Source organism: Hakea prostrata, chromosome 3, assembly GCF_041222555.1.
Source record: "Hakea prostrata isolate BN-2017 chromosome 3, UWA_Hpros_2, whole genome shotgun sequence".
Classification (NCBI taxonomy): Eukaryota; Viridiplantae; Streptophyta; class Magnoliopsida; order Proteales; family Proteaceae; genus Hakea; species Hakea prostrata.
Genome location: NC_142602.1, coordinates 15,251,937 through 15,276,608, shown reverse-complemented (window position 1 = coordinate 15,276,608; position 24,672 = coordinate 15,251,937). Strand labels below are relative to the sequence as shown.

General features: G+C 37.5%; 2 protein-coding genes across 4 annotated transcripts; one reads left to right on the top strand and one right to left on the bottom strand.

Annotated features, from left to right (window-relative positions):
- The first annotated feature begins 367 nt into the window (after nt 1–367).
- On the top strand, nt 368–18,719 carry LOC149021123 (regulator of nonsense transcripts UPF3-like). Of its 3 annotated transcripts, XM_089149376.1 has the most exons (13): nt 368–849; nt 1,281–1,387; nt 1,643–1,738; nt 1,895–1,993; nt 2,239–2,318; nt 3,973–4,086; nt 8,139–8,286; nt 11,046–11,146; nt 11,436–11,991; nt 12,058–12,117; nt 12,223–12,344; nt 12,449–12,503; nt 17,355–18,719. In XM_089149376.1, the coding sequence occupies exons 1-12, from the start codon at nt 710–712 to the stop codon at nt 12,482–12,484; spliced, it is 1,659 nt and encodes a 552-aa protein (XP_089005502.1). In that variant the 5' UTR covers nt 368–709; the 3' UTR covers nt 12,485–12,503; nt 17,355–18,719. The 3 variants fall into 3 exon arrangements, 2 of the variants coding, with proteins under 2 accessions (XP_089005502.1, XP_089005501.1); XM_089149375.1 differs by having other exon boundaries at nt 11,436–12,117; XR_016172279.1 differs by lacking the exon at nt 17,355–18,719 and having other exon boundaries at nt 11,436–12,117; nt 12,206–12,344.
- An 8-nt stretch (nt 18,720–18,727) lies between these two features.
- On the bottom strand, nt 18,728–23,331 carry LOC149021122 (PPR superfamily protein). Its single transcript, XM_089149374.1, has 4 exons — nt 22,266–23,331; nt 19,550–20,867; nt 19,370–19,446; nt 18,728–19,251 (listed from the first exon to the last, which is right to left on the bottom strand). The coding sequence occupies exons 1-2, from the start codon at nt 23,014–23,016 to the stop codon at nt 19,774–19,776; spliced, it is 1,845 nt and encodes a 614-aa protein (XP_089005500.1). The 5' UTR covers nt 23,017–23,331; the 3' UTR covers nt 18,728–19,251; nt 19,370–19,446; nt 19,550–19,773.
- Between the last annotated feature and the right edge of the window lie 1,341 nt (nt 23,332–24,672).

Below are 24,672 nucleotides of genomic sequence, written 5' to 3'. Positions count from 1 at the left end.
TGCTCTTTACTCTCTTTTTGTTTTTTAAGTCAAAATGAGTTTAGACGTAAAGGAAGGCAATAAATAATTATATACAAATTTACTTGGATAATATACAAATTTACGATATATACATAATTTACTCTCAGATGAATTAATCTAGAGTTTCTAAAAGCGATGATGTAAATTTACTCTTTTTTATTATTATTATAATTTATCCAAAAGAAAAATAAATTTGCTATTTTTTCATCTTGCACTTTACCACATTTGTAACTTAATAACACAGTAACACCCACTGGCTTTAGTTTTCGGATCCGGTTCCGAAGTCCGCAAAACCCGTCACCGTGACCCATCAACTTCAACTGTTACGCCCCGGCCGAGTTCACCATTTCGCGGTGCATGGTGAACATTTTCTGTTTCTTTTCAAAACGACGATAAAACACAAAAACCTTAAACCTTTCTGCTTATATTTTCTTCTCCTCTCCCATAGTTCCTTTCCAGTTTTCATTAATTCCTCCTCTTATCTCCATTTTCTCACTGTAACCGAATGTTCGCCTCCGTGTATCAGACCCAAATTTAGGGTAGAACTATTGCAGAGTCGGTTACGAAAACCCTTACGAAAATGTAATTCCAGGGGGAGATCAGAGTTTGATCAGGAATCGAAGCGTCAATCATTTTACCATAAAATTTCAGTTTAAGGCCGCAACTTTCGTTCGTGGTTTGAGCATATATGAAGGATCCGTTTGATCGAACCAAGGTGGTGCTTCGGCACTTGCCTCCGTCGCTATCGCAGCCGGCGCTCATGGAACAGATCGATACCCAGTTCGCTGGTCGTTACAAGTGGTTTTATTTTCGTCCCGGAAAGAATAGGTTAGGGTTTTACTTATTTTTTCTGGTTTTTGCTTTTGGGGTTTGATCATAGTTATGTAGTTCTATGCCGCCTTTTTTTCTCTTCTCGGCCTTACTTTGATTGGGATTGTTTGTGATTGCCTTACTCCTATTCTTTCAAAGAACTGTTTTGTTGAAACTGATCAGAAACTCTACATTTAGTGGTTAGCTACCCAATTTAATTGAAAATGCCCCCTATATGTCGTTGTATGATATGGTCGAGTTATTTTGAAGGTTATTGCATTATTGTTGTGATTAATAGTTTAAATGTAGGACCAAAGAGAAACCATAGGCATTCACATTCCTCTTCGTGTGTGTGGAGGTGTATCAGTGTGCGAGTGGCGTTGCATTTTGTAGATTCTGTGATTCTGTTTGGCAGACTTGCTGAGATGTCGCATAAACTGATTTTGCAGCCACAAACATCCTCGATATTCACGAGCTTATATTGAGTTCAAGCAGTCAGACGATGTAGTTCAGTTCGCTGAGTTCTTTAATGGACATGTCTTTGTTAATGAGAAGGGTAAATTCTTGAACAACTAGGTCTCAGTTACTTCATTTTTTCTGCTCGAAAAATTTCTTACCCTTCCATTTCTGAATTTCTGTAACATTTCCCGTTTTTGTTTTCTTTTGTGGGTATTGTAAATTGGATATATTTAGGTTGAGTGCAAGTAAACATGAGTTTTGAAGCTCTTATTTCTGTTAATTGTGTTACTATGCCACAACTTAAAAAGTTTTTATTTATTTTTTATTATTTTTTTCTTTCTAAATTTTGTAGGTACACAGTATAAAATCATAGTAGAATATGCCCCTTCACAACGTGTTCCGAAACCTTGGTCTAAAAAAGATGGTCGTGAAGGAACTATGTTGAAAGGTGCTCTTACAACCCCCCCCCCCCCTTTTATTGATACCCATCCATTCAGGTTTCCATTATATGCAAGTCCAAATTTATATGGGCTTGGTTTGGTTGAATGAATATATTTATTCGTTTTCTACTTTAATCACGGAAAGTTGTTTCATGAATTTATAGATCCTGAGTATCTGGAGTTCCTGGAACTTATTTCAAAGCCTGTTGAGAATCTCCCTAGTGCGGAGGTTCAATTGGAAAGAAGAGAAGCGGAGCGAGCTGGTTAGTTGCAATATTCACATACTATGAGTATGATAAATTCCCACTGTAAACCAACAAGATTTTTCCTCTGTTCCTTGATACTTCCATTTGCTGTCTGAAAATAAATTATTTGTTATTTACTGAAGATTAACCCAATATACTATCGAGTAAGCTAGTTGAACCAATATAGGATAGTGCAAATATAGTTGGGACTTACATGTTCATTTAAGGTTAGCTTTTACTGTCTCCCTTTCTGGGATCTCCAGGTGCTCCAAAAGAGTCTTCCATTGTTACTCCTCTGATGGATTATGTTCGTCAGAAAAGAGCTGCTAAGAGTGGGTCTCAGGTATGTATATTTATTTTTAAACTTGCCACTAACTGTATCTTATATGCAGTAGCAACCAAAACTTCAGGCAAAATTGCGGAATCTAGGGATTATTTTATTATAGAAATCTATGTATCATTGTATGTTGCTTTTTGTTTTTTTTTCTGCATGTTTGTAAACCGTTGCAGGCATGATGGAATGACAAATGCATGCTTGAATACAAGAAGCAAGTAGATAAATGCTTTTTGAAAGAAATGCATAATAGTCAACCTGAAAGATGTGTCTCCCTTTATATCTTCTTTTTCTTGTTGAAATGGATTAGTCTTGATTTATATACATGTAGGGGAGGTATGGCATGGTCTAGTCAGAGTTGTAAATTTTTTTATTACTAATTGTTAATTTTTTGGGTTAATCAGTTAAAACCTTAACATGGTGCTCCAGGTTTAGCTTCAACTACTTTTATTTTTTGGGATGTAATCCATGGGAAGTTAAAAAAAAAAAAGACAAATCCTTTGTGATATACCATTTGTTGATAAGTCTGCCATTTCTTGGAATCTTTCTTCTGATTCAAAATTGTGGTGTAACGTATATCCCCCCATTCTAGTCATGGAATACATGAAATACATCAGAAAGTGGATTTTTGTTTGGTGAAGAGCTATTGCTAGAAATGAGAACTAAGAAAGAGTAAACTTACCAATATACATTGAGTACTGTGTGCTCCACACATCAGTCACATTACTTGTCATACTGGACCCCGCACCTACTGCTACTGCAGATGGTTGTTGTACCCCCTAGAACCAGACGACTCAAAGAATGTGCTAGGTGTCTCATATTCCTTGGTGATGTGGGTTAGTCTCTGCAGGCTGGAAAAAACCAGTGTATCATTGATTTGGGTAGCTAAGAGATCTGGCAATCTATCTAACAAAAATAAGGTTTTTTTTTTGTGGGGGGGGGGGGTGGCAGATGAGCGCACAACTTTGGACTGACCTAAACCCGTTTGATATCCTTGTAAAGACGAACCGGGTCCAGCTGGGTGCTTGGGTTTATTACAATATGCAGTTTATTTATTTGTTATTTGCTGAGATTTATCTTGTATTCTTTTATCGTAGAATTATATGTTAATTAGTAATCGAGTTGCTTTAAGATATTATTTCAGTTTTAGAATGCAATTTGGAGTTTTAATTTTCATTTTATACGAGCTTGTTACCAACATAAAATTAGACTTTTGATGAAGAAACTAGTTTATTTTGGTTGTAACCTTGTGAGGTTGGACTGCTCAAGTGTATAGTTCAAGAACGGCTGAGATCTCGCTGTAGTTTGCTTTTTTTTGTGAAGGCAAGACAAGATGAAGGTCAAAACCCATAAGTGCAATATCTCAATCAAGATAATGGGGTCTCGCTGAGATACAGAGATTTCTGAAACCCCTTTTGTTTTTGTCGTCCTTGCAGAAATGCTTTCTCATTTTCAGCTGATATTTGCCAGGACTCTAATTATCATCTTAAGGATGTGAACTAGAATCATCCTGGGATTCAACCTTAGATGTTTGGATTCCAATAATGAATCAGCATGCTTATTCTGCAAAAGGCATCATATCATTTTTCCTTCTATCGTTATCTATTGTGCTGCTACTTATTCTCAATTTTTGCAACTAATTCTGTTTCATGATTTATGGCAGAGGTCACCATCTAATGGAAAGCTTACCAGAAGATCAGGAGGAGCTCCATGTGGCAGTTCTAGTTCCTCTTCAACCAAAAGAGGTTCTGAGAAGAAAAGAGTCTCTGCTTCAATGGTATTCCATAGTCTTGTTCTTTCGAAATCCAGTTGTAATTGTTTTTCATTCTCAAACTACATGCAACAAAATTCCTATTGGAATGTTTTAAGGTTTTACTGGAGTTCCAATTTCAGTATTATCAACTCATGTTTACACAAGTCTACATGCTCAAGATTATTAATTTGTATCTTTTTGTTCCATAGTTGTAGGAGGGCCTGTTTTGTTTCTTTTAGTGATTTCATTTTGTAATCGAACTTAGCATGAATAGTGGATTGCAGTTTGCTTTATTACTATGGTGAAATTTGGGGTTTATGTTGGCAATTGATGAATTTCAGTTAGGGCTGAGCTGGAGGTGTAGTCTGATGTAGTTCAAATTTGAGCGGACATTCTTGGATGACAATATGTTGCTTTTATATTTGCTCAGTAGGACTTATCCATTGCTACCATCGTGATTTTTCTTAGCTAAGCAGGGGGAAAAGAGATGAGAGCAGAGTAGGCTTTTTGTTAATTAAAATAGGAGCAATCTTAGTACTTCATTAGGTAAAATAATTTACGTGGCTGGAGTGGTTTTGGTCTGTTGGACACGTTAAATGCTGGTAGAAAGATAGAACATGAAAAAGGGTGTTGAGATATTAGTAATTGAAGGAAAGGGAAACAGGTCAGAAAGTACATGTCCAAAGAAAATGACCACCAGGTATTATTACTGATACAAAATATCATAGCAGAGCAACTGTACAATGAATGTGGTTTTTGGCTCCAAATTTATGAAATTTTGTGGGAAATTTGAATTGTCTAATACTTGGATAACGGTTTGTATTAATAGTATGGCAAGCTAGGCAGGAGGCAGAAAAAAGAAAAGGAGCCAAAGAGATTAATTTTTTTTTTGGATGAATAAATAATTATTTAAAAATAGGGAAAAGGAAATACAAGGTCTTTAAGAGGAAGACCAAAAGGAGGAGCTAAGACCCCAGGAGACAACAATGAATTTGTTCCTTGGGTTATCATCAACAGGGGGTGGGGATAAGCTAACATTCGAGAGGAAACATCAAAATATATGGCATTCCAAATCATGTCTATAGGGCGAGATTTGAAAGTCCATCTCCAGAGATTGCGCTCCCACCATAGATGATGAATGGAGGCATAGAAAACTAGCTTACCAATTCGATCACAAATGGAAGCGCCTGAAAAGTTTTGCACAATCCAAGATCAATCACGAGCAAACCCAAAAGAATGCCTTGAATGGGGCCATAGGGAAGCTAGGGCTTTTCTCTAGATAGATCTGGAGAAAGGGCAGGAGAAGAATAGGTGCTCAAGGTTTTCCGTGCCGTTCCAACAAAGGGCGCAGTTGGGGTTCACTAGGATATGAATTCTGGGGTTTTCAGAAGCAGTTAATATTAAGATTTGTGTTGTAGGCAGGTTTTATTACACATTCCATTTTCTCATTTCAGTCATTATCTGATGGCTGGATATTGGCAAAATATGGAAAAAATTGCGTAAATTTTCTGAAGATGTTTTGGTGGTCAAACAGCCAGAGTAGGTTCCGATATTTCGTGGACCTTTTTTAGGCTAAATAAAGCTACGCATATCTTTTTCTATTCTACACGTTTTAAATCTTCAGTATTGGTATACAAAATACATAACCAAAATAAGCATGTAGCCTTCCTCTTAGGACTTTCTTTTTAACTAAGAAACTTCAAACTAGACCTGGGAAACAACGATGTTACTGTTTATTGTTGCAATAAAAGGAAAGCGTTCATTAAGTGGAAAACATAAAGTTGAGGCCGCTCAAACAACTATAGCTACTTATTATTTTCCAGTAACCCTGATCTTTTCTCTTAATAAGAGATAAATCAGATTTTTTCCCCCCAATAATATATTGGCCTAATTCAAGAATCAAATATGATACAACATGATAGGTCTCGTATGCATAATGTAGATTCAGCACCAAAGAGGTGTTATTTTGTCTGGAAACAACCTAGGGTTGATATCTAGATGGGTTGGGCCAACTTTCGATAGGGTTCCCTTGTAGTTAGCCAACTTGATAGACCTAAAGCATGGGTACACCAGTTTAGTATGAAATTCCCATACTTAGTTTAGTTCTATTCTTTTTATGTTTCTTAATTGAACCATTGTTCAATGGGTTTCATTAGATGGTTCAATTGAATTAGCATGTACGTAGCACATGATGAGTTAGTAGAATGTAAGTAGGACTTATAATTTGAGTCTATCATCTGTTTCCTAGTTAATCTAAGTTACCAGGTTATGGATTGAACAAGGCCTTTCCTATTTAGGGTAAGACTGTATTTTTGGATTGCAAGCTTGATATGGCACTCAAATTGATGAGTGCCAGCTATCCCAGATCTTTTTAGACAATGAACTCAAATGGGTGCAAAAAGGGGTTTCTTGAAATTTCGGTTTTGGGGTTTTATGCAGTGAAATTAGGGGAAAATCTAAGTAGGTTCTTGTGATGTATGATTACATTATCCAATGGTATGACTGTGTGGTGGTTTATGTAATCTGTAATAATTTGGGGTCAATCCAAGCTGCCTGGAAAAATTTGCCAATGGGTTAGAGATATGGGGTGAATATACTGGAGATGGGGACTGGGGTGTACAGGTGTCAAAATGGGATAAAACTTGGAGGGAATACAAGTAATGATACAATATGATCCTCCAAGTTTGGTTGTGTTTGGGTGGCTAACTTGCAAGACACGGGGTATTTTTGGTTTTAGGGATTATGGAAGTTCAAGAAATTATTTGTATTCTTAAATTGGCTGGTCAGAACGGGGTTATACTAGGAAAGAAAACCAGTTGGAGGTGATATGTAGCACATTTCCTTTTCTCCTTTCTTTTTCCCTTTTTCGGTAAAAGGTGATAAATACTACCACCGGCTCCATGTAGTCCTATTCCTTCACTAAGACGAAAATTATTTCATTGTCTATTGACAGAAAAGACTTCCATATAATTTTAAAGTGGAAAAGAAGGCTGCCTGATCTTGCTGGTGCATGTGCACAGACATAGGAAGGGAAATGACAAGGCCACTCTGAGAAATGTAAAATCCCACCCCTGTTTGATGCCCTCTTCACATAGTCCTCATGCTGGTGCAAAGGCCATGCAGCCTGGCATTGTCCACCTTTTCAATTTAAAATTCACATAAAAAGCTACTGCAATAATATATTAAATACCCACCCTAAACTTGTTGAGTAGTTGGAGTCGTGACCAATTGACCAAATGATGCAAATTTGGCAATTTAAAATTCACAATGTTTCGGGTTGTATTCTCCTTCTTGGATCAAAGCTAGGTCTAATTTTAAATGCCCAATAGGTTTTAAAGTATCTTTGAGTTCTTGATTATAATGGGCCAATCTATAACCCAAGTATTAGGGATTTATGTCCTATACAGGATTAAGTAGTTGGTTTTAGTTTGTGGCAGTGTGGAAGCTCTCTATTTTGTTTTCTTTAGAACTCTCTTACTTACGTGCAAGAAATGATTCTTGTGAGTAGATTATCTGGACATTTTTTGTTTAGTTGTTTTTGGAGACTTCTTATTCTCCGTCTATTTCATATCAATCATATGCAATAATTGCTTACTGTTTTAATTTAGTCAACTTAATATCCAGCAATGCTCGGGATAAATTTGCTTTTTGTTTTCTTACATTTGCTTATGATTGTAAGGTATCACTAACAGTTCTTTCCTTTGTACTATGTTTACTTACTCGTTTTCTGCCACAGTTTTGTATGTTTCTGGGTTACCTAAACAGTCTTAGAAAAAACTTATCATTTGCTTCCTATTTTGACTCAGAATGTGTTACTAAAACATTTGAGGCAAATTACTCATTAAACTTATTTCCTATAATTGTATCACTCATCATTTGTCAGAGTGCTTTGCTATCCTTAATGCTGGGAGATAACTTTTCAGTTTCTTGTTGTGAGCCCCTTCCCCCACCTGTATTTTCTCTGGTTTTATTGATTTTACTTTCCTGTGTTTTTCCTACTTCCTTACATTATTAGTTAAAAGTAAGATAATGTGGAAGTTGTATTTCATGCTCATCTGCCCCTGTCTTCTTTGAAGTATGTTTTAAGGGAGAATACAAAGAGCAGTAGTGGGAAGGATAAGTCCAGGTATATGTTAGTGCCAAGACCAGAAGATCAACAGCTTGTGGAGAAATCTGCTTCTGCAGCTACTACAACTGGAACTGAAGTCTTGGAAGATGAAAGTGGTATGGCTCTGGAAATTGAATCTTGAGTTATTTGCTGAAAAGAAAAATCATACCAATTCTCCATTATCACATCATGGGGAGTTGCAGACAATTTGTTTTTGAATTCCCTTATATGATCAGCAGGTGGTCTGCACAGAATTTTTTTATTTTCTGTGTCCTGCTTATTGGGCTTTATTTGTTAGAAGTTGATTATTTATAGTAGATTCACACCACCTTTGATGTTGTTGTAGTAGACTTTCCTGATTATACCATTCATTTTCCATCTTCTGCTTCTTTTATGGTCGGTTATGCAAGATTTTGTTTCCTGCCTGATGTTAACCAAGGAGGAGGGGATCCATGAGATTTCAGAATTTCCTTATTTTGGGTAATTCTAGGGTTTTGGGTTTGGCATGGGTAGCTTCGGTAAGCCATGGGAACTTCCAAAGGGGTAAGAATTTGGTCTAAAGGATCCAGGGATATGTGGAAGGGTTCAAAATTCCCATGGGCATAGAACAAAATTCCATCGAAACTTGCGAAATTTCCACCGAAATTTTCCATTTTGGAAAATGCGAAACGAAACTCATGAGGACCGAAAAAAAGTCCTCAGTTTCTATCGAAACTGTCGAAATTTCTTTGAAACTTGTCGAAACCTCAAAACTTGTCGAAACTTAGTTCAACCCAGTTGGACCAGCTGGTTCATGAGGAAAAAAAATTCCCAAATTTTGTGGGAAACTTGGGAAATTTCGTGGGAAACTTGGGAAATTTCGGAGAAACTTGGGAAATTTTGTGGAAACTTGAGACTTTTTTCCTGTAAATTTTGTAGCTTCCCAGATTTTCAATTTTTTTTGTTTATTTCATATTTTCCCAAATACCCCCTCCATCAGGACTTCTCTATCCAAAGTGCGTATTCCCTCAGGTTGGTTATCTACTTCTTTTAAGCATATTGATGACCGGACTCATAAAGTTACAGTTGTCGATTAACTTGACAACCATAAGCATAAAATGTCATGGGATGTCTATGTTCGTTGGTTGGAGGAGAGGATGTTACAGGCATAGTACTACTCAGCTCATAGGATGAATCCACTCTTAGCACTCCTCTTAACACTAAGTTGTATTTTCCTTTTATTGTCAACTATTTTGAAGTTAGAAATTATATATTGAATGTTATGTGCTTAAGTAGTTAAGTTTATAATGTACTTTTGGACAACTCTACATTGATGTTATGTACATTGAATGACATATCTACATTGATTTTTTAGCAAAATACAACAAATGCATTCTTTATACTCTAATTAGCTTAAATACAGGATCCCACCCCAAAATACTCTCTAAAACCTGTCGAAATTTGATGTCAAAACTTGTACGGAAAAGTCCTCGGCTTCCTCGAAATTTCCTAAGTTTCCACCTAAGTTTCCCATTTTCACCCGGTCGAAACTTGAGTTTCCCTCGAATTTTTTACCATGCCCATGGGATGAGAAGGTAAATTAAAAAAACTCAGAAAAGACAGATTTACTCTTAGAGGGGTGCACATGGACCAGGGAGGACTAAGCCCCCTTGCGGCTTCTGGTGGGCCTTCTCTTCATGTTCACACCACTGCCAGGAAGTAGCAACCCCTTCTTTGATGATATATATTGAGTTGGATTAATTTGGGGGATAAGATAAAAAAATGAGTGGATGCATGGGTGATTACAGGTGGCAACATTAGGCACAATGACAAGGATAACTCAACCACGGTGCTTATATGATTGAAGTTGAACACAATGATATGTGGAAGGGTAAGGCAGAAGTACTGCAGGCTGAAGAGAGTTTCTGTTATAGGATATGTTTTGCTCAACCTTATCTGATGGGAATCAGAAGAATGAAGGGGTAGAAGAGGGGAAGAATCAGAGTTGCAGGTAGAGAGGAGATCATATGAGGATAAAGAAGGGAGGGGCGTTTTTCGGGAGAAGATGAGAGCACTCAGGCTGTTCAAATTATGAACTTCTCCAGATAGAGTATGTAAATAATAACAATTTAAAACTATTTCTGAGTATCCTACTTGAATCAAATATTTGCTTACAAGGTGTCCCATTAAATTGAATAAATAATATACAAAATATCTGTCTGACTAGTATCCATATTTATACCCGTTTCTTGATCTGGGTTCCCTGGCATATTTTGGTTTGTCCAAGGTTCTCCTGCATCATTTTGTTGGAGTGGTGCTGTTATGTGATAAGTTTACCTATTTGTTTTTTCTTATATTCATGTGGTATTTCACCTTTTGATTTATTTCATCTGCCAACTGCACTTCTTTTTTGGGTTTTAATTGGATAGTATATCTTCAGTATATTCAGAGTACTGGTGAAGTTTAAGCTTTTTAACTGAAATCACCTTAATACTGGGCTGAGAAACTGAAACATTGATTAGCTTGGTTTCTTCTTCTTCTTCTTCTTCTTCCTCTCTCTCTCTTATTCTTCTTTTTCTTTTTTTAAGAGAGTTGATGAGGAAAAGATACGATATTTTAGAAAATGATCCAAAATTTTATATTTGTTGAGTTTAAGTTTCTGTTGAATGTAATTTGCATGTTTGCCATGCGTGTGTGTGCTTTCATATGTGTATTTCTATCAGTATATTGCTTTGCTGTGGTTCTTAATGGACTCATGGACTGCGCTGTGGTATGTTTGTGCACATTTGTTTGCATTGATTGGAGGTGGTATAATATATTCTCTGACTCTGGCAAGTGGTTAATACTGTTAGTGACTGCTTTTTGTGTATTCACACGTTTACATATGAAACTGCAGGTCATGTAAACGATGGAGCTGAACCAGGAGTGGTTTCTGCTGCTGACATTGGAAAGAAAAAGGTCATCCTCCTGAGGGGGAAAGAGCGGGAAATTTCTCGGGTAAATTCTTTTTCTTTATCTTGTTTCCGTTTGCCTCTGTAAATACATTTATTTTCAGGTTTAGCTGAATTTTGTTCTATTTCATAACTTCTTTCATGAGAAACTGGTTTATTCAGCCCTATCTGAGTGCACATCAGTTGGTAGTTGCTCATATATAATGCATATCAGTCGATAACTGCTCATATCCTGATGCCTTGTATATGCATCTGGTGAGTGGGTGGGGTTTTTCACATGCTCTGTGTGTTACATTTAAGTGGGAAACTCACCAAGATCAATGATTTTCAAACAGAGTCTTAGGCATGAAGCTAGTGGAAGGATGATCAAAAGCATTCTTTCAAACAAGGAACTACATAAGATTCAGTTATCGGCAACTAGCCAAACTGACCAGCAAACTCCGACCTTGAACTTAGGAAAGGGCAAAAGGCAACCTCGGTCCATGAACATTCGTTCAGTTCTGAAGGACCACATTTCTAGTATTTCGGTGGCCCCGTTTGGTTCTGATTGCCATACAAAGAAGTCACTTGATGGGAATGATGTGCATGGGTTTGGTTCTGGCAATGAAAAGCAAGAAAAGCGCACCAGAAATAAGGATAGACCTGATCGTGGAATTTGGGCGCCTCTTCGTCGTTCAGATGGATTGCCTGCAAGTGATGAATCCCTGGCAACACCTCCTTTTCTGCATACACAGTTAGTGTCAGATTCTTTTGATGGCATGACCATCACTCAAAATGCTAAAATTGGGGATGACGTTGAGGACTTGGAGTCTAGTCATAAATCAGCATTCTCTGCCGGGAAACGCCATAATCAGGATGTATCTCTTCACAGTTCCCAAGTAGGAAGATGTGGTAATTCATCTGCCTGTGATACTGCTCTAAGTCATGGAGAAGTGAAAGCTGATATTACTCATGCAGGCAGATCTGAAGCTAAAATCCTTGGAAGTGGACGAAACAGCCTTTTTTCTGTGGAGAATGGTTAGCTCTTGCTGTCCAAATTAAGCTGTTTATCTTTCAGAAATGCACATACTCCTTTTTGGTCCCTGTTTTTAAATTTGCACCTCAGCTCTGTACTTTCCTCAGGATCCCACAAACATGCGGGTCGTCGTGGACCTGGACATGGGGGAAAGGATATTGATGGCTTTATGCACCTAACTGAGGGAAAGCCATTCAAAAAAGGTGTTTCTGGCTATGGCTCCCATGAGGTGTGCTTATACAATGATTTTATATTCTTGTAGAATCTGCACTTGTGTATGATTATGTAAATTCAACCAAATTATTAATTAATTCAAGTCTTAATTTATTTCAGAAGCAAGTATGGGTTCAGAAATCAGGTTCAGGTTAATAGTTTTATTATTAAGTTGGTAAGTCCCTATTGCATTTTTATTTATTTTCCTCAATGAAGTAGATCGTCAAATAGTTAAAATGATTATAAGTGGTTCAGCATGCCTTTTTCATGTTTGACTTGATACAAATATTTACTGTATTCATCTTACGCTTGTGGAGTGCGTTTAATGTCCTGTTGATAGACTGTTCCAGAGTACTTCATTTTTTGAGTACCTGAATGGTTTTCTGAACAATGGGTCCTAGTCAGGATCATATATTTTCAGTGGTTTGAAATGAAAACATGAGTTCAGTGTTCAGAATTCAGATCATCCTAGGAGTAGCTGATCAGGCATACTTGCATTGAGTAGTGCACCGTTCATGGTGAGATTTGTGCTTATTCAATTCCCCTTTTGGGTTTCCTTCGAGGTTAACCACCATAAATACATATCGGAATGGTAATACTAATTCCTTATAATCTTCTTCTTCTTTTTTACTGCACATTTGATCTTGTTCATAGGTGCATTTCACCTTGGCAATTTTGTGTTCCTTGCTGCTTCTGATAATTGTGGACTTTCATAAGTTTTCAGCAGATAATATTGGTTGCGAGCTGATTCCAAAACCTTTTGATTTGCTTCCTATTGGTCCAGAGATGGGCAGCTTTGAAATAATCCAAATAGTTCAGTACATCTTTTGGGGACAAGAAACAGAATCAATGGCATAAATGCAATTAGATGTAAGGACAAAATGAATTTGGTAAAGATATGATATTGTCTTCCTTGTGGTGAACAGGTCCTACAGTAAACCAACATCCATAACGATTGAAAGAACTCTCTTGCAAGTTCCAATTGATCTGAAAATTTAGGAGGAAATCTCTAAACTCACAAACCTCTTGAGTCCACCCTACTATGGATCCATAATAAGCTACGGTAGGGTTGTTGGATAGAACCAGGCAAGTATAAGTCCAATTCTCACAACTTGGGGGGGTCTGACAGATCCAAACTAAGGGGCTTTCTTCACCCACCATGGAGTGTTTTCACCAAATTTTCTGTGATAGAAAGAATTGCATTGAAGATTTATCCCTGTTAAGACCCCAAATTCAGCAACACATAGATAGTAAAAACAATAGGTTTATTAATTAGCAAACTGAAGAACAGAAGTACTCAAAACACAACCAGCAGGAGGTATTCCTACAGCTACCCAAGAGCAGCGGCTCTCACCCTTATTTCCCTTGATAACAATTGATGATCCTAACTTACTACCCTTCCCCAATACTTATAATTGATAGTTTCCTAACCCTTCCCTGATACCTGTAGTAGCTAGTTTCCTACAGGAAGATAGTTTCCTAAAGTAACCCCATAACAGAAGCCCCCCAAGTTCAGTCTTTATCAGCAAGTCCTGTCTCTGAACTGATTTCCTTCCTTAATTGCTGCCCATCAGAGCCCGAGCCCCCCTTTCTATGCTTTCGAGTATACACTCAAGATACAAGAGGCCTATCAATCCCTAAATAGTTGGCTGCAAGAATTAAACAAAATATGGTAGAAGAACTGAAAAAAAAAAAGGGGGGGGGGGAGAGGATTGAGAAAGAGATAAGGAAGATCATCTGAGATGGGATGTTTCATATAACAGGGAGGGAGGAAGATGAGAACAATTGCAGCTCCAGTGCTGTGAACTGTGAAATTGACTTATGGGCATGAGATTGATCAAGTTATAACATACTAATGAAGTACGCCTCGTAACTTATAGAAGCGAACTAAGGGGGCTTTCAATATCTCTGTCAAGATAGATATATTTATGCTGTTGCCTTTTCCTTAAGAAAGGCCTGGCTAGCAAAATATGGCCTTCTAGCTGATCCTAACGGTCTTCCTGCAGGCTGCAACATGAAAGGTATCGTTTGGTGCTTTGGAGTTCCTGGGTTGCTTATGGTTGTTGCTACTTCTCCACAATAGATGCAAAAGCCCATATTAGACCTCTGATTATCCTGGCTTCTTTCCCAAGCAGTCACAAACATTTAAATATTTTGTAAGAATGAATTTGATGAATGAGTTCAGAATTAGTTATTTGGTAGTGAGGTGTTTGCCTCAATTCTCTCGCCTGTCCTCCCTCTCTCCCTTCTTCTCGCTTTTTCTCTGTTGTTCTAATTCTTGTTTAGTTGTTTTTTCTGCAACTTTTCTGTACAGTATCTGAAACAGTTCTATCAGATATTGCCTATATGAAAGAATAATGTCTTTCCTTTGAAGCAAGCCCATATCTTGCAGGCTCTCTGATCTGCATCAGGTCTCCTGCTCATGTGTTATTTTTGAGTGTCAACTCAAAAGGAGCTTTCCCAGTAGAAAGATAAAAGTATTGATGATTCAATACTGCCGTACCCATCATATGTTTATTACCAAAAAGGTTCACACAGTTACCTATATTTTTGACGTTCACAATTCCCATCGGTGCTCTTATTTATTTAACCTTTTCATGGCAGTCATGTTCTGCCATGTCTGCAGATGAAGCAATAAATTCACTGATTTTCTCGCCTATGGTTCTTCCAGATTGAGTGATGCAGGTCCAGTACCAAATTGGCCAACTTCCTTTGAAATCAATATAGGGTTCAGCCGTTCAGGTATGGGTGTTGGGCCTTGTTTGGCAGGTTTATGTGGTTATAGGCCTACTGTATGGACCTATAAGTTCCGTGTTTAGGTCAAGTACAGAAGTAGGTTTTTATTTTAGTTTTATTGGTCTAATTATGTAAATTCTTCCCAACTTAAGTTATAAGGGTAGAATAGTCTTTTTTGTTATATTTTTAGTTTGAGTAATGTTTGAGTCAGTCCAGGATATGATAAAGAGTCCTTTTGAATTTGGATTAGTCCTAATCTCAATGGGATTATATAAGGTTAATAATAAAGCCTTTGGCATGTAATAGATCACATGTTTCAGAATATAATTAATAAGTAGTGTGTTTCTGCCTAAGAGAAAGGTTAGTAGAGCTTCTCATCAATGGTAAGGGACTTCCATGTGATCGAGTAAGCAGCCTAGGGTTTCTATTTGAAGGATTCTCCTTCAGCAGTGCTTGTAGACTGCCTCCACTTCTTTCCATCTCCATCAAACCCCATTACAAGGCTTGCTTTACAAGTAACCAGTCAGCACTTAATTCCATTCTCCTTCTCATATCGCCATCTTTTCTTTTTCTTTGAATTTTTGCACTTTTCTAGAGGCCCAAAATTTAAGGTCAAATGTATACCAATCCAGCCGTTGGATCTGTCACAAACTTTAGGTACATAATCCCCCCAACCCTAGTGACTTTAGATCCTAATTTGACCCCATTCTGGTGCTCAATTTCAAGATATAATTTTTTCTTAAATTTTAGTACTCCCTCTAACCTCTAAAATAAGAATCCTTATATCTTCTAATTTAACCATCTAAACTCAACCAAATGTGGGGGTTCATATCCCTATACCATAATATCATTACCTATATTCCCTCCAAGTTGCACCCCGTTCCATAACTTTTCATCCCATATCTCAAGAACCTGCCTTATCCCACCGAATATTCCACCATTTTAGATTTCTCCAAAACTAACGCCCAGTTATCCTTGATATTCCTCCATACCAATTAATCCAACCAAGGGTAATATAGCCACTAGTTTTAATCCATCTGAGTCATACCTGTAATCTATGCCATATCTGATAACCAAAATTTCAAGAAACCATTTCTTAATGCTATGTGAGTTAGTTCGCTTAAGTGATCTTGGAAGAATTGGCCCTCAATTCTCTTGAGGCTACATCACTGAGGCTATAAACATTTGGTGGGTGAACCATCAAACTTCCCTGTGAATGACCTTTTTGTAACTTCCAGGAGGTTTTCCTTGGTATAATTTTCAAAGCTCAGTCCCCCAAAAAAATTGTTTTTAAAATTGCTACACCACTTTCCAAATAGCAAAAATTTAGTGCAGAGATAGCCTCTGACAACGGGTGATGTAGAGAAACTTTTAACTAAGTTCTGGTTTTCTCTTGGAACTTGCAACTTGTGAATCTTGATATGGTTGTGGTTAGTTTCTTTTGGTACTATTTAAATATTTAAATTTATCTTTATTTGATGTAATATAAATGGATATGTCAGGTTTATCTATAGCCCCTAATTTTCAATATTAAATGTAAACCATAGACAGGTTGAGTTGTTTATGATTTATTACCATAAATTTTAATTATTGTTTATACCGGTCCCTTTAATGAACTGTGCAGCAATGCTAGTTAAGTAGGGATAAATGGTAAAGAATTAATCAATTTTTTTTCTCCCCTCTATCCTCCATACCACTGCGATCTTCTTTTTTACCATATTTTAGGGGTGCCAAACTAGCCGAAGCAATAAAACCAAGTGAAAACCAAAACTGAGTCAAACTAGCCAAAATGGGGTGAAACACCAAAACCAAACTAATATGAACTTATTGTCAATGCCAAATAAAAGTCAGAAGGCACCCAAAAAAACCTTAAATAACAATACCAAAACTATATAATCCATTAAGAAATTAACTAACTTGAAATTCTTTAAAAATGCACTTCCTTTTCATGGTTATAATTAACTTAAGTAAACCATAAACCTAAACAACCTGAGACCAAACCAATAATACGTAGTATATTATTCTGTCAATTATACAAAATCTGGTATCTCTAGTAGAAACCAAACCATTACTGTATGGGGCCCATAACATATTATCCTAATTGGTTGTTTATACATAGGTAACAAACATAATTAAAAATCATGTCCAACAGACCTATCAATCCTGAAGTTCAGTTTGCTATTGACTTGCTGTTGAAGTTTCTGGAAGTTTGAGTATTGTCGGTTTCGAATTCAACAATGTTATTGCTTTTTTATGGCTTTCTCTTTGACATGGATTCCTCTGTGTGCAGCTCTGTTCAAGTTTGCTACTTGATTTGGATGTTGGACTTCTCGGCTCATTTGCAGTAACATGCTCTTTTATATTGCTGGGTTATGCATGTGGCATGAAATATCGGGGCTTCAATGTCCCTCATGCTTTGTGTTAAGGGAAGAGGCATTCTCCTGTGACTATATGGATATGACCAGTGTATAGGCTGTAAGCAAGTTATGGTGGGGCAATCTTTCATCTGAATTAACCTCGGAGGAAATTCAGCTGACAGTGGCTCGGTGTTTGAAGAACCAACCTGAAAACAGTGATGGTTTTTGGGGAATGAATACTTATAGTGATTTTCGTTGAGATCCACAACATGGTGGGGCTGGTACAGTACTGGAACTAATTTTCTCATTGGGCAACACAACAGTGAGAGCTGCAACTCCACTTGAAGCTGGAGATGTTCAGATTTCGTAGGTGGTTTTGTTCTTTATATTGAACTGTAAATATACCTTTCGACAGTGAATGCCAGTTACCCACTGTCTATAGTTCTGTTGAGAATCCATCATATATGGTAGGGGAGCAGTTGGCAGTTTTGGCTAGTAAGAGCTGCTTTGTATGTGGGTTTAACGTTGGAGGAAACAGCATAGTAGTTTGGTTGTCTTCTTAGTTTGCAGCTTGAATTTATGCTCAAGCAACGGGTTGATACAGATGACAATTTGTTTTTCTCCCCGTGGTCGGGGATGGAGAAGGGTTATGCTTTGTGTATGGATGGAGTACCTGGTGTGTAATCTGCTCTCGGGTATTGTTGCTGTATATTTTTCTCAGCAGGACGTTAAAGGTGTCCTGATACTGTTGAGTCTCAACAAATTGTTAATGTTGCATTGGTTTTTACTGCATCAGGAATCTAATGTGTGTACTTACAGGAGTTGACAGTGACAAAGTGTGTTATTTTGTGGTTGATAGTGAAGTTTGAGTTTAACAAATCTGGTTTGATGACCAACTGGTTTCAAGTGAAATGCCGTTTGCCACGACCTTTTCGTAATTCTGTCAATAAGAACTCATTGATTGCTACAAGGCCCCACAACAACAAAGCCGCATCACAGCTATAATGGGTCGGCTACATTGATTTGTGTTGCATTGGATCAAAGGTTTTGATACATCGAGTTGGTCGTTACATTAATTCGTTTCCGAGTTGTCCCAGATTCAACTCGCTAATCTGCAACGTTTAGGGGATAGGTGCGGTTTGTACTTGGAATTCCATCCATTACGATCCAATATCATGCTTCCAAGTCTTCTTGAATGAGCACAAGTTGTTGGGAATTTGGTATTTTGGCTAGAATTGCGTAACTGTGATCTGTAGACTGTAGACTGTAGCAATGGCCTGTGACGCAGATTCCTTATAAAATATGGCGTTCTATCTTCCTCCAGTTAACATTACAACCCTAAGTATTGGGGAGTGTCACCCCACATACTGCCTAAGTACCAGCGACAAATATCAATAATCATCTGAACAGCAAACAAACTTCAAGAACTCAACAATGTTATTCAATGGTATACCATCCTAAATTACAACGGAAAGACTACAGACAACAAATGTGGATGCGGAGGATGCGACAAAGGTTGGGTAGAGTTGATCAAAGATTCAATCAAGTCCTCAGATTCTTTTGTCCCCTTTGTACAAATAAGGTCAGAGAAAAACAAGTCCCTGTTACTCTTCAAACTAGAATAACCGACAAAGCACTACCAGGAGAAAATTTTCACAAGAAGTTAAACATAAATGCACAGTTCCCTGACCACACAATAAAAAGTATGAAACACTAGGGGCCATTCACTGGCATTGCAGTAACACTCTATCTGAAGGCTAAATCCGTTTTGCCTTCCTCAACTCCAGAAAATCTTGATTACCTCTGGAAATGGCCAGATCTATTACAAATCTGGGAGTGGAAGACCAAGATAAAGCTTATGTTAGAAAAAGACGAGATTTGAGACTGATGAAAGCGGTCAACAAGGTGAAATGAATACATGTGTAAAAAAGAGGGAGAGATCTGATACATGGAGGTAGTGGCAATGCAGACTCTTCCACAGGTGCAGGCGCATGCAGATTAGGCCTGAAAGTCTTCATGCTCAGCCTACAAAAGATCAGACAATATAGTGGCAGTTAGATGGGGAGGGCTGATCTAGTAATTGGCAACTCTAACAAATTGATACAAGAGATACTCAGTGAGACATTACAATGTCAATCAAGATCTGAAGGCTCCTAATGACTCTGTGTTGTAGGTCCTCCAGCAAGGGTAGATGAAACAAGCACTCCTCTCTCTTCTTGGTAAGTTTGGTATCGTATCAGCTAGCTCATGATAGGGATGTAGATATAATAAACCTAGCTCTGTCCCTGATTATAGTCATAAACAGGGTAAAAGCAACCAGCAAGGGAATCATGATTCATACAGTAAACTTCCTTAACTTGGGGCAAGAAGTTGAAATTCCTTTTTCATGCATGGAATAGAACTCCAAGCTGGATCTTTTTCTATAGCTCTTTCTTTCATCAGTATCCTCATATTCCTAGCATCTTCCCACAAACCAGAAGCAGCATATATACTAGCTAGAGAGACATAGTTAACTGCTTTCTTGGGATCTAAATCAAAAAGATGTCTGGCTGCTACTTCACCAAGAGACATATTGCCATAGATTCTACATGCTCCAAGAATAGAACCCCAAATTGAGGTATTAGGCTTGATACTCATCTGCAATACCAATGCATAGGCTTCTTCCAACTGGCCCCCTCGTGCAAAAAGATCAACCATACAAGCATAGTGCTCAACTCTTGGAGTAATTTTGTACTTGTCAATCATGGAAGTAAAGCATTCCCGTCCTTTGGTGGTCATGCCAGTATGACTACAAGAGAAAAGAAGAGTCAAGAATGTAACATCATTTGGCTGCAACTTGTTATCTTCCATCTTCTCAAAGAGTTTGATAGCCTTTTCTCCGTATCCATGTTTCCCATATCCGGCAATTAATGAAGTCCAGGAGATTACATTTTTCACTTTTATATCATCAAAAGCACGGTTAGCATCTTCAATTTCTCCAGATTTAGCATACATATCTATTAAGGAATTACCCATGGCTACATCATCATTGGGCTGTTTTTTTAATGCAAATGCATGAATTTGTCTTCCCAAGCTTAATAAGGCCGCATTAGCACATACATTAAGCATCGAGCAGAGGATGATACTGTCCATTCCCATTTGAATCTGAATTATTTCACCAAAGAGATCCAACGCCTCCACTGTATACCTACCGTCACGAGCATATCTAGTGATCAATGCTGTGCATGAGATCAGATCTTTTTTTTGCATAGAATTGTACAAAATCTTTCCACTTCTCATACTTCCAGATTTTGCATAAGCATCAATCAATGACCCAGTCACTACTTCATGAGATCCAAAACCCAAATGGATAATAAGACCATGGATCTGTTTAACCTTGACAAGACTTTTACCATTACCACAGGCACTCAAAACACTTCCAATAGTGAACTGATCAGGCACCATCCCTGCAAATTTTTTGGAAACAACATAAACTGAAAGTTAACTGCAACACTCACTGCAAAATCAAGAGTGGAAAGGAATTATACAAGGAAGTTTCTTTTCAATCAGCAGCAATATAAGATGTGCAGGGAACATGCCCCAACCAAAATTTCAAATTTTCAGAAACTTCTAGGACTCTTTTATGCGACAGCATTGGGAATCACTTTGATTAAAAGAAGAGACACAAGTAGTCATGCAAAAAGGCCTAGTGGCAATTAACAAGGAGAAAAAGCTACCATTCTGTAAAAAGTAACTAATACAATCAAACAAACAAATACTCCCATACAGTCATAACCTTCAATTAAATGACTATTCACAATCAAACTCTACAATGGATGAATTGGATGCACTTGTGGAACAATAATACCATATTTTGACACATTTTTTCCTTTGACACCGTCTCTTTACTCTTAGGAAATTTTACAAGCTCCAACTTTATCAGGGTACAGCATAGAAGTTTTAGGAAAAATATACTTAAATTGGCAAATAAAATCTAAAACTTTATGCTGATCTAATTTTTCTAATATGAGACAAGCTGTGAGAAAGCAAAACTAAAGAAAATTCATAATTGTTAGGGACTTGATGAGGAAGCAAATGGGACTCAAGTGAAAAGCTTTTGTTCATCAACAAGGCAAGCAATCCCAACCATTTGCAAGAACTTAAAATTAAATGGTCTAGATGGTCTAAGGAAATCTACATGATCTGATACGAAAAATTTTCCACACATGGGAAGTGTCCATGGTGCAAACAATACTTGAGAGATTCATTGATCATTGTCATATCAACAGCTTACCCACAGGGTTTACCAAAGTAGTTCAGAGAAGGGATTGCTGAATTACTGTTTAAGACTTGCCACCTACAGAAAGGCTCTGTCCTAGACAGTGAGGGGGCTCAAGCAAATTAGGCAGGCTGGATGGATGGCCTGAGCCCATTGTAAGGACTAAGAGGTCAAGTCCCTTCCCAAATCCCAAACCAGCTTCAGGCACCCAAGGAGTCTGACATTTTACACAGCCCAAGAAAGACTTTGAAAGTTAATAGCTAGGTCAGGGGTTTCTTTGATTTGTTCACGACCAATATTTTTGAATTTATGGATTTGCTCATTGGCAATAAATCAAAAGGATCCCCTGAAAAAGATCTTGAGTAAACAAGATGCTATACCTAACAGAGCTAAGCCCTTGTGTGTGATAGAACCTTTGAACCTTGCCTGAACCAGAAAAATCTAGCCCAAGGTTGGGTTTCTGGGTTTGGACTGGGAATTTCTGGTATAGACATGTCAGTGCCAACTCTAGTCCTCACTCCATTCCAGTAAGGCAGTAACCCAAGTTTCTAATGTAGCTGTCCTAGCAAGAAGATGTAAGTAGTACCATCTCTTAGCATTGAGTTGAAAGTTCCAAAGGAATCATCTGCAAGCCCTTGAACAGCATACCCACCAATTAATGCATTCCAAGATACTGTATCTCTTTCTAGCATTCTCTGAAACAAATACTCAGCATCCTGCATCCTTCCACACTTTGAATGCAAACAAACAAGTGCGCTCTGCACAAACAAATCATCAGAAAATCTACCCTTTACACTACACCCTTGTATCTGTTTACCCACTTCTAAACACAACATACTTGTACAAGCCTTCAAAACACTCCCATAAGTGAACTGATTGGCCATAGCACCAGAGGAACGCATTTCCTTAAAAGTCTCCAAAGCATCCTTTGAGTATCCATTTTGAGCAAACCCAGAAATCATGGCAGTCCAGGACACAACATTTCGAGAAGACATTTTATCAAACACATCAGAAGCAGCTTTAATGTCTCCAATTTTTGAGTAAAATATCACCAGCTTCGTGTTGAAATGCAAATCCAAATTAAGCCCATTTCGTAAAATATGGTCATGAATAAATCGACCTTCTTTCTCGGCTCTAGAGTTAATGCAAAGTTGCAAAATTGGAGAGTACAGCGACAAGTCTAGTTGGATGGGTTTGGAGTTAAGAATGTCCAAAGCTTCTTTTAGTCTTCCAAAGTTGCACAGGGATTTTATCTTGGATTGGAGGGCTGTTGGTACGGTAATTCCTGTGAAGTGCTTGACCGTGACGTTCCATACTCTGTTCATGATTCCTACCATGCACTACAAACTAAAAATGCTGTAGCTAACATAGTAGTAGAACAAACTAGACATCAATCTTGATTGATCAACAGAAAAGATAACAGAGAAAAGGCGCTCCAAATTGCCGATTCTAAGGGTAGCTCCTCAAATCTCAGAGGGGCAACTTTGTTTCGCCTATTCTTCCTCGTTGCAGACAGAAAGGCTACCTTTTGCCAATTTGCCCCATTGCGGCAACAACCGCGAGAAAACGGAGAACAAACTAGCATTAGGCGATGTTCGGATGCCGAGGAAAGAAAAAGTTTTCATTATTTATTTTCCATTCGAAGGAGACGATCGTGTGCCCTTGAAATGTAATCTTTTTACCTCTTACGTCTGAAGTGTGATGGCTATTTCGTTCTCCTGTGCACTCATTAGGAACATCTTCTATGGTAACGCACTCGTAAGGAACTTGTATATTATTTCTTTTCTTATTGACATGTAAATGTTACCTTAGAATAAAGAGAAAATTTAATGTGAAAAATCGGCAAAACAAAGGTACAACTCTTTACATGGCACAACCTATGGGTGTTCAATTGCATATTGAAACTGTTTAACCACACCATCTAAAATGGCATTGTACCGTACTGTTCAAAACTCGGTATTGTATATATCAAAACATAATATTTTTTGTACAATTCCGATTTTAGATATTCATACCGTCGGTATGTACTGAAACCGTATTGAATTGGTACAATACCAAATTAAGGAATATAAATGTAATTTTACAATTAAGACACTTTACCTTTACCCTAGTTCTCTGTTTTAGTTTCGTCCTTCTCTCATCTTCTTAGATTTATTTGCTTTATCTCTATTAATTATATTTATTTGTTTTGTTTATGTTAATATCAGATTCTATCAATTGTTTGATCGCAATTTCATTAGGATCTTAATGATCTAATAACAAAAGTGGCATGGGTTCGTTTGCTATATAAAGTGTTTAAACCGTTTTTCTGTACCGATTTAATACCAAAACCTTACCAAACCATTTTTGCTAATACTGAAATTGTACTATATCGTGTAAATTCGGTACGATAAGGTTCTGGTTTTCAGTATTCAAAGTTGGAATCATACAAAAATCATACCAATTGACACCCTAAGCACAACCAAAGGTCCAACATTTTGGTTTTGGTGGTTGATTTTGCCAACAAAAAATTTGGGGAGGAGGGGGTGTTTTGGTCAATCAGGTTGGCACTTGACAAATTTGAAATATTTTCTACAAATTATTTTTTGCAAATTCTCCTCTCTAGCCGCATTTAGCTTGTTGCCTTCTAAGACCTAAATCATTGGAACATACTTAGAAAGATTATCCATTGACCTTGAAGATTCCACCATAAAATCTCTTTGTAATTTGAATTGTTTCTATAAATTCTTCTATGCATATTCTTCTCCTTAAGCACATTTAACACATTGTCTTTTGAGGCCTAATTCATTGGGACATAATTAGTAATATTGATCATTGACCTTGAAGATTCTACTACAACATGCTTTCCTAATTTGAATTATTTTTAGAAATTACTCCATGTAGACTCTCCTTCCTAACCTCATTTGACATGTTGTCTTTTGAGGCATGAATCATTGGAACAGAATTGGTAAAATTATCCATTAACCTTAAAGATTTCATCATAGAATCTCTTC

Bases quoted from the DNA above. Each gene is read 5' to 3' on its own strand.
- LOC149021123 (XM_089149375.1), top strand. From the start codon at position 710: ATGAAGGATCCGTTTGATCGAACCAAGGTGGTGCTTCGGCACTTGCCT. The intron at 1,388-1,642 runs GTAAATTCTTGA...TAAATTTTGTAG, and splicing joins TGTCTTTGTTAATGAGAAGG to GTACACAGTATAAAATCATA. The intron at 12,118-12,222 runs GTTAGCTCTTGC...TACTTTCCTCAG, and splicing joins CCTTTTTTCTGTGGAGAATG to GATCCCACAAACATGCGGGT.
- LOC149021122 (XM_089149374.1), bottom strand. From the start codon at position 23,016: ATGGTAGGAATCATGAACAGAGTATGGAACGTCACGGTCAAGCACTTC. The intron at 20,868-22,265 runs GTACTACTTACA...AAAAATTTGCAG, and splicing joins CAACTCAATGCTAAGAGATG to GGATGGTGCCTGATCAGTTC.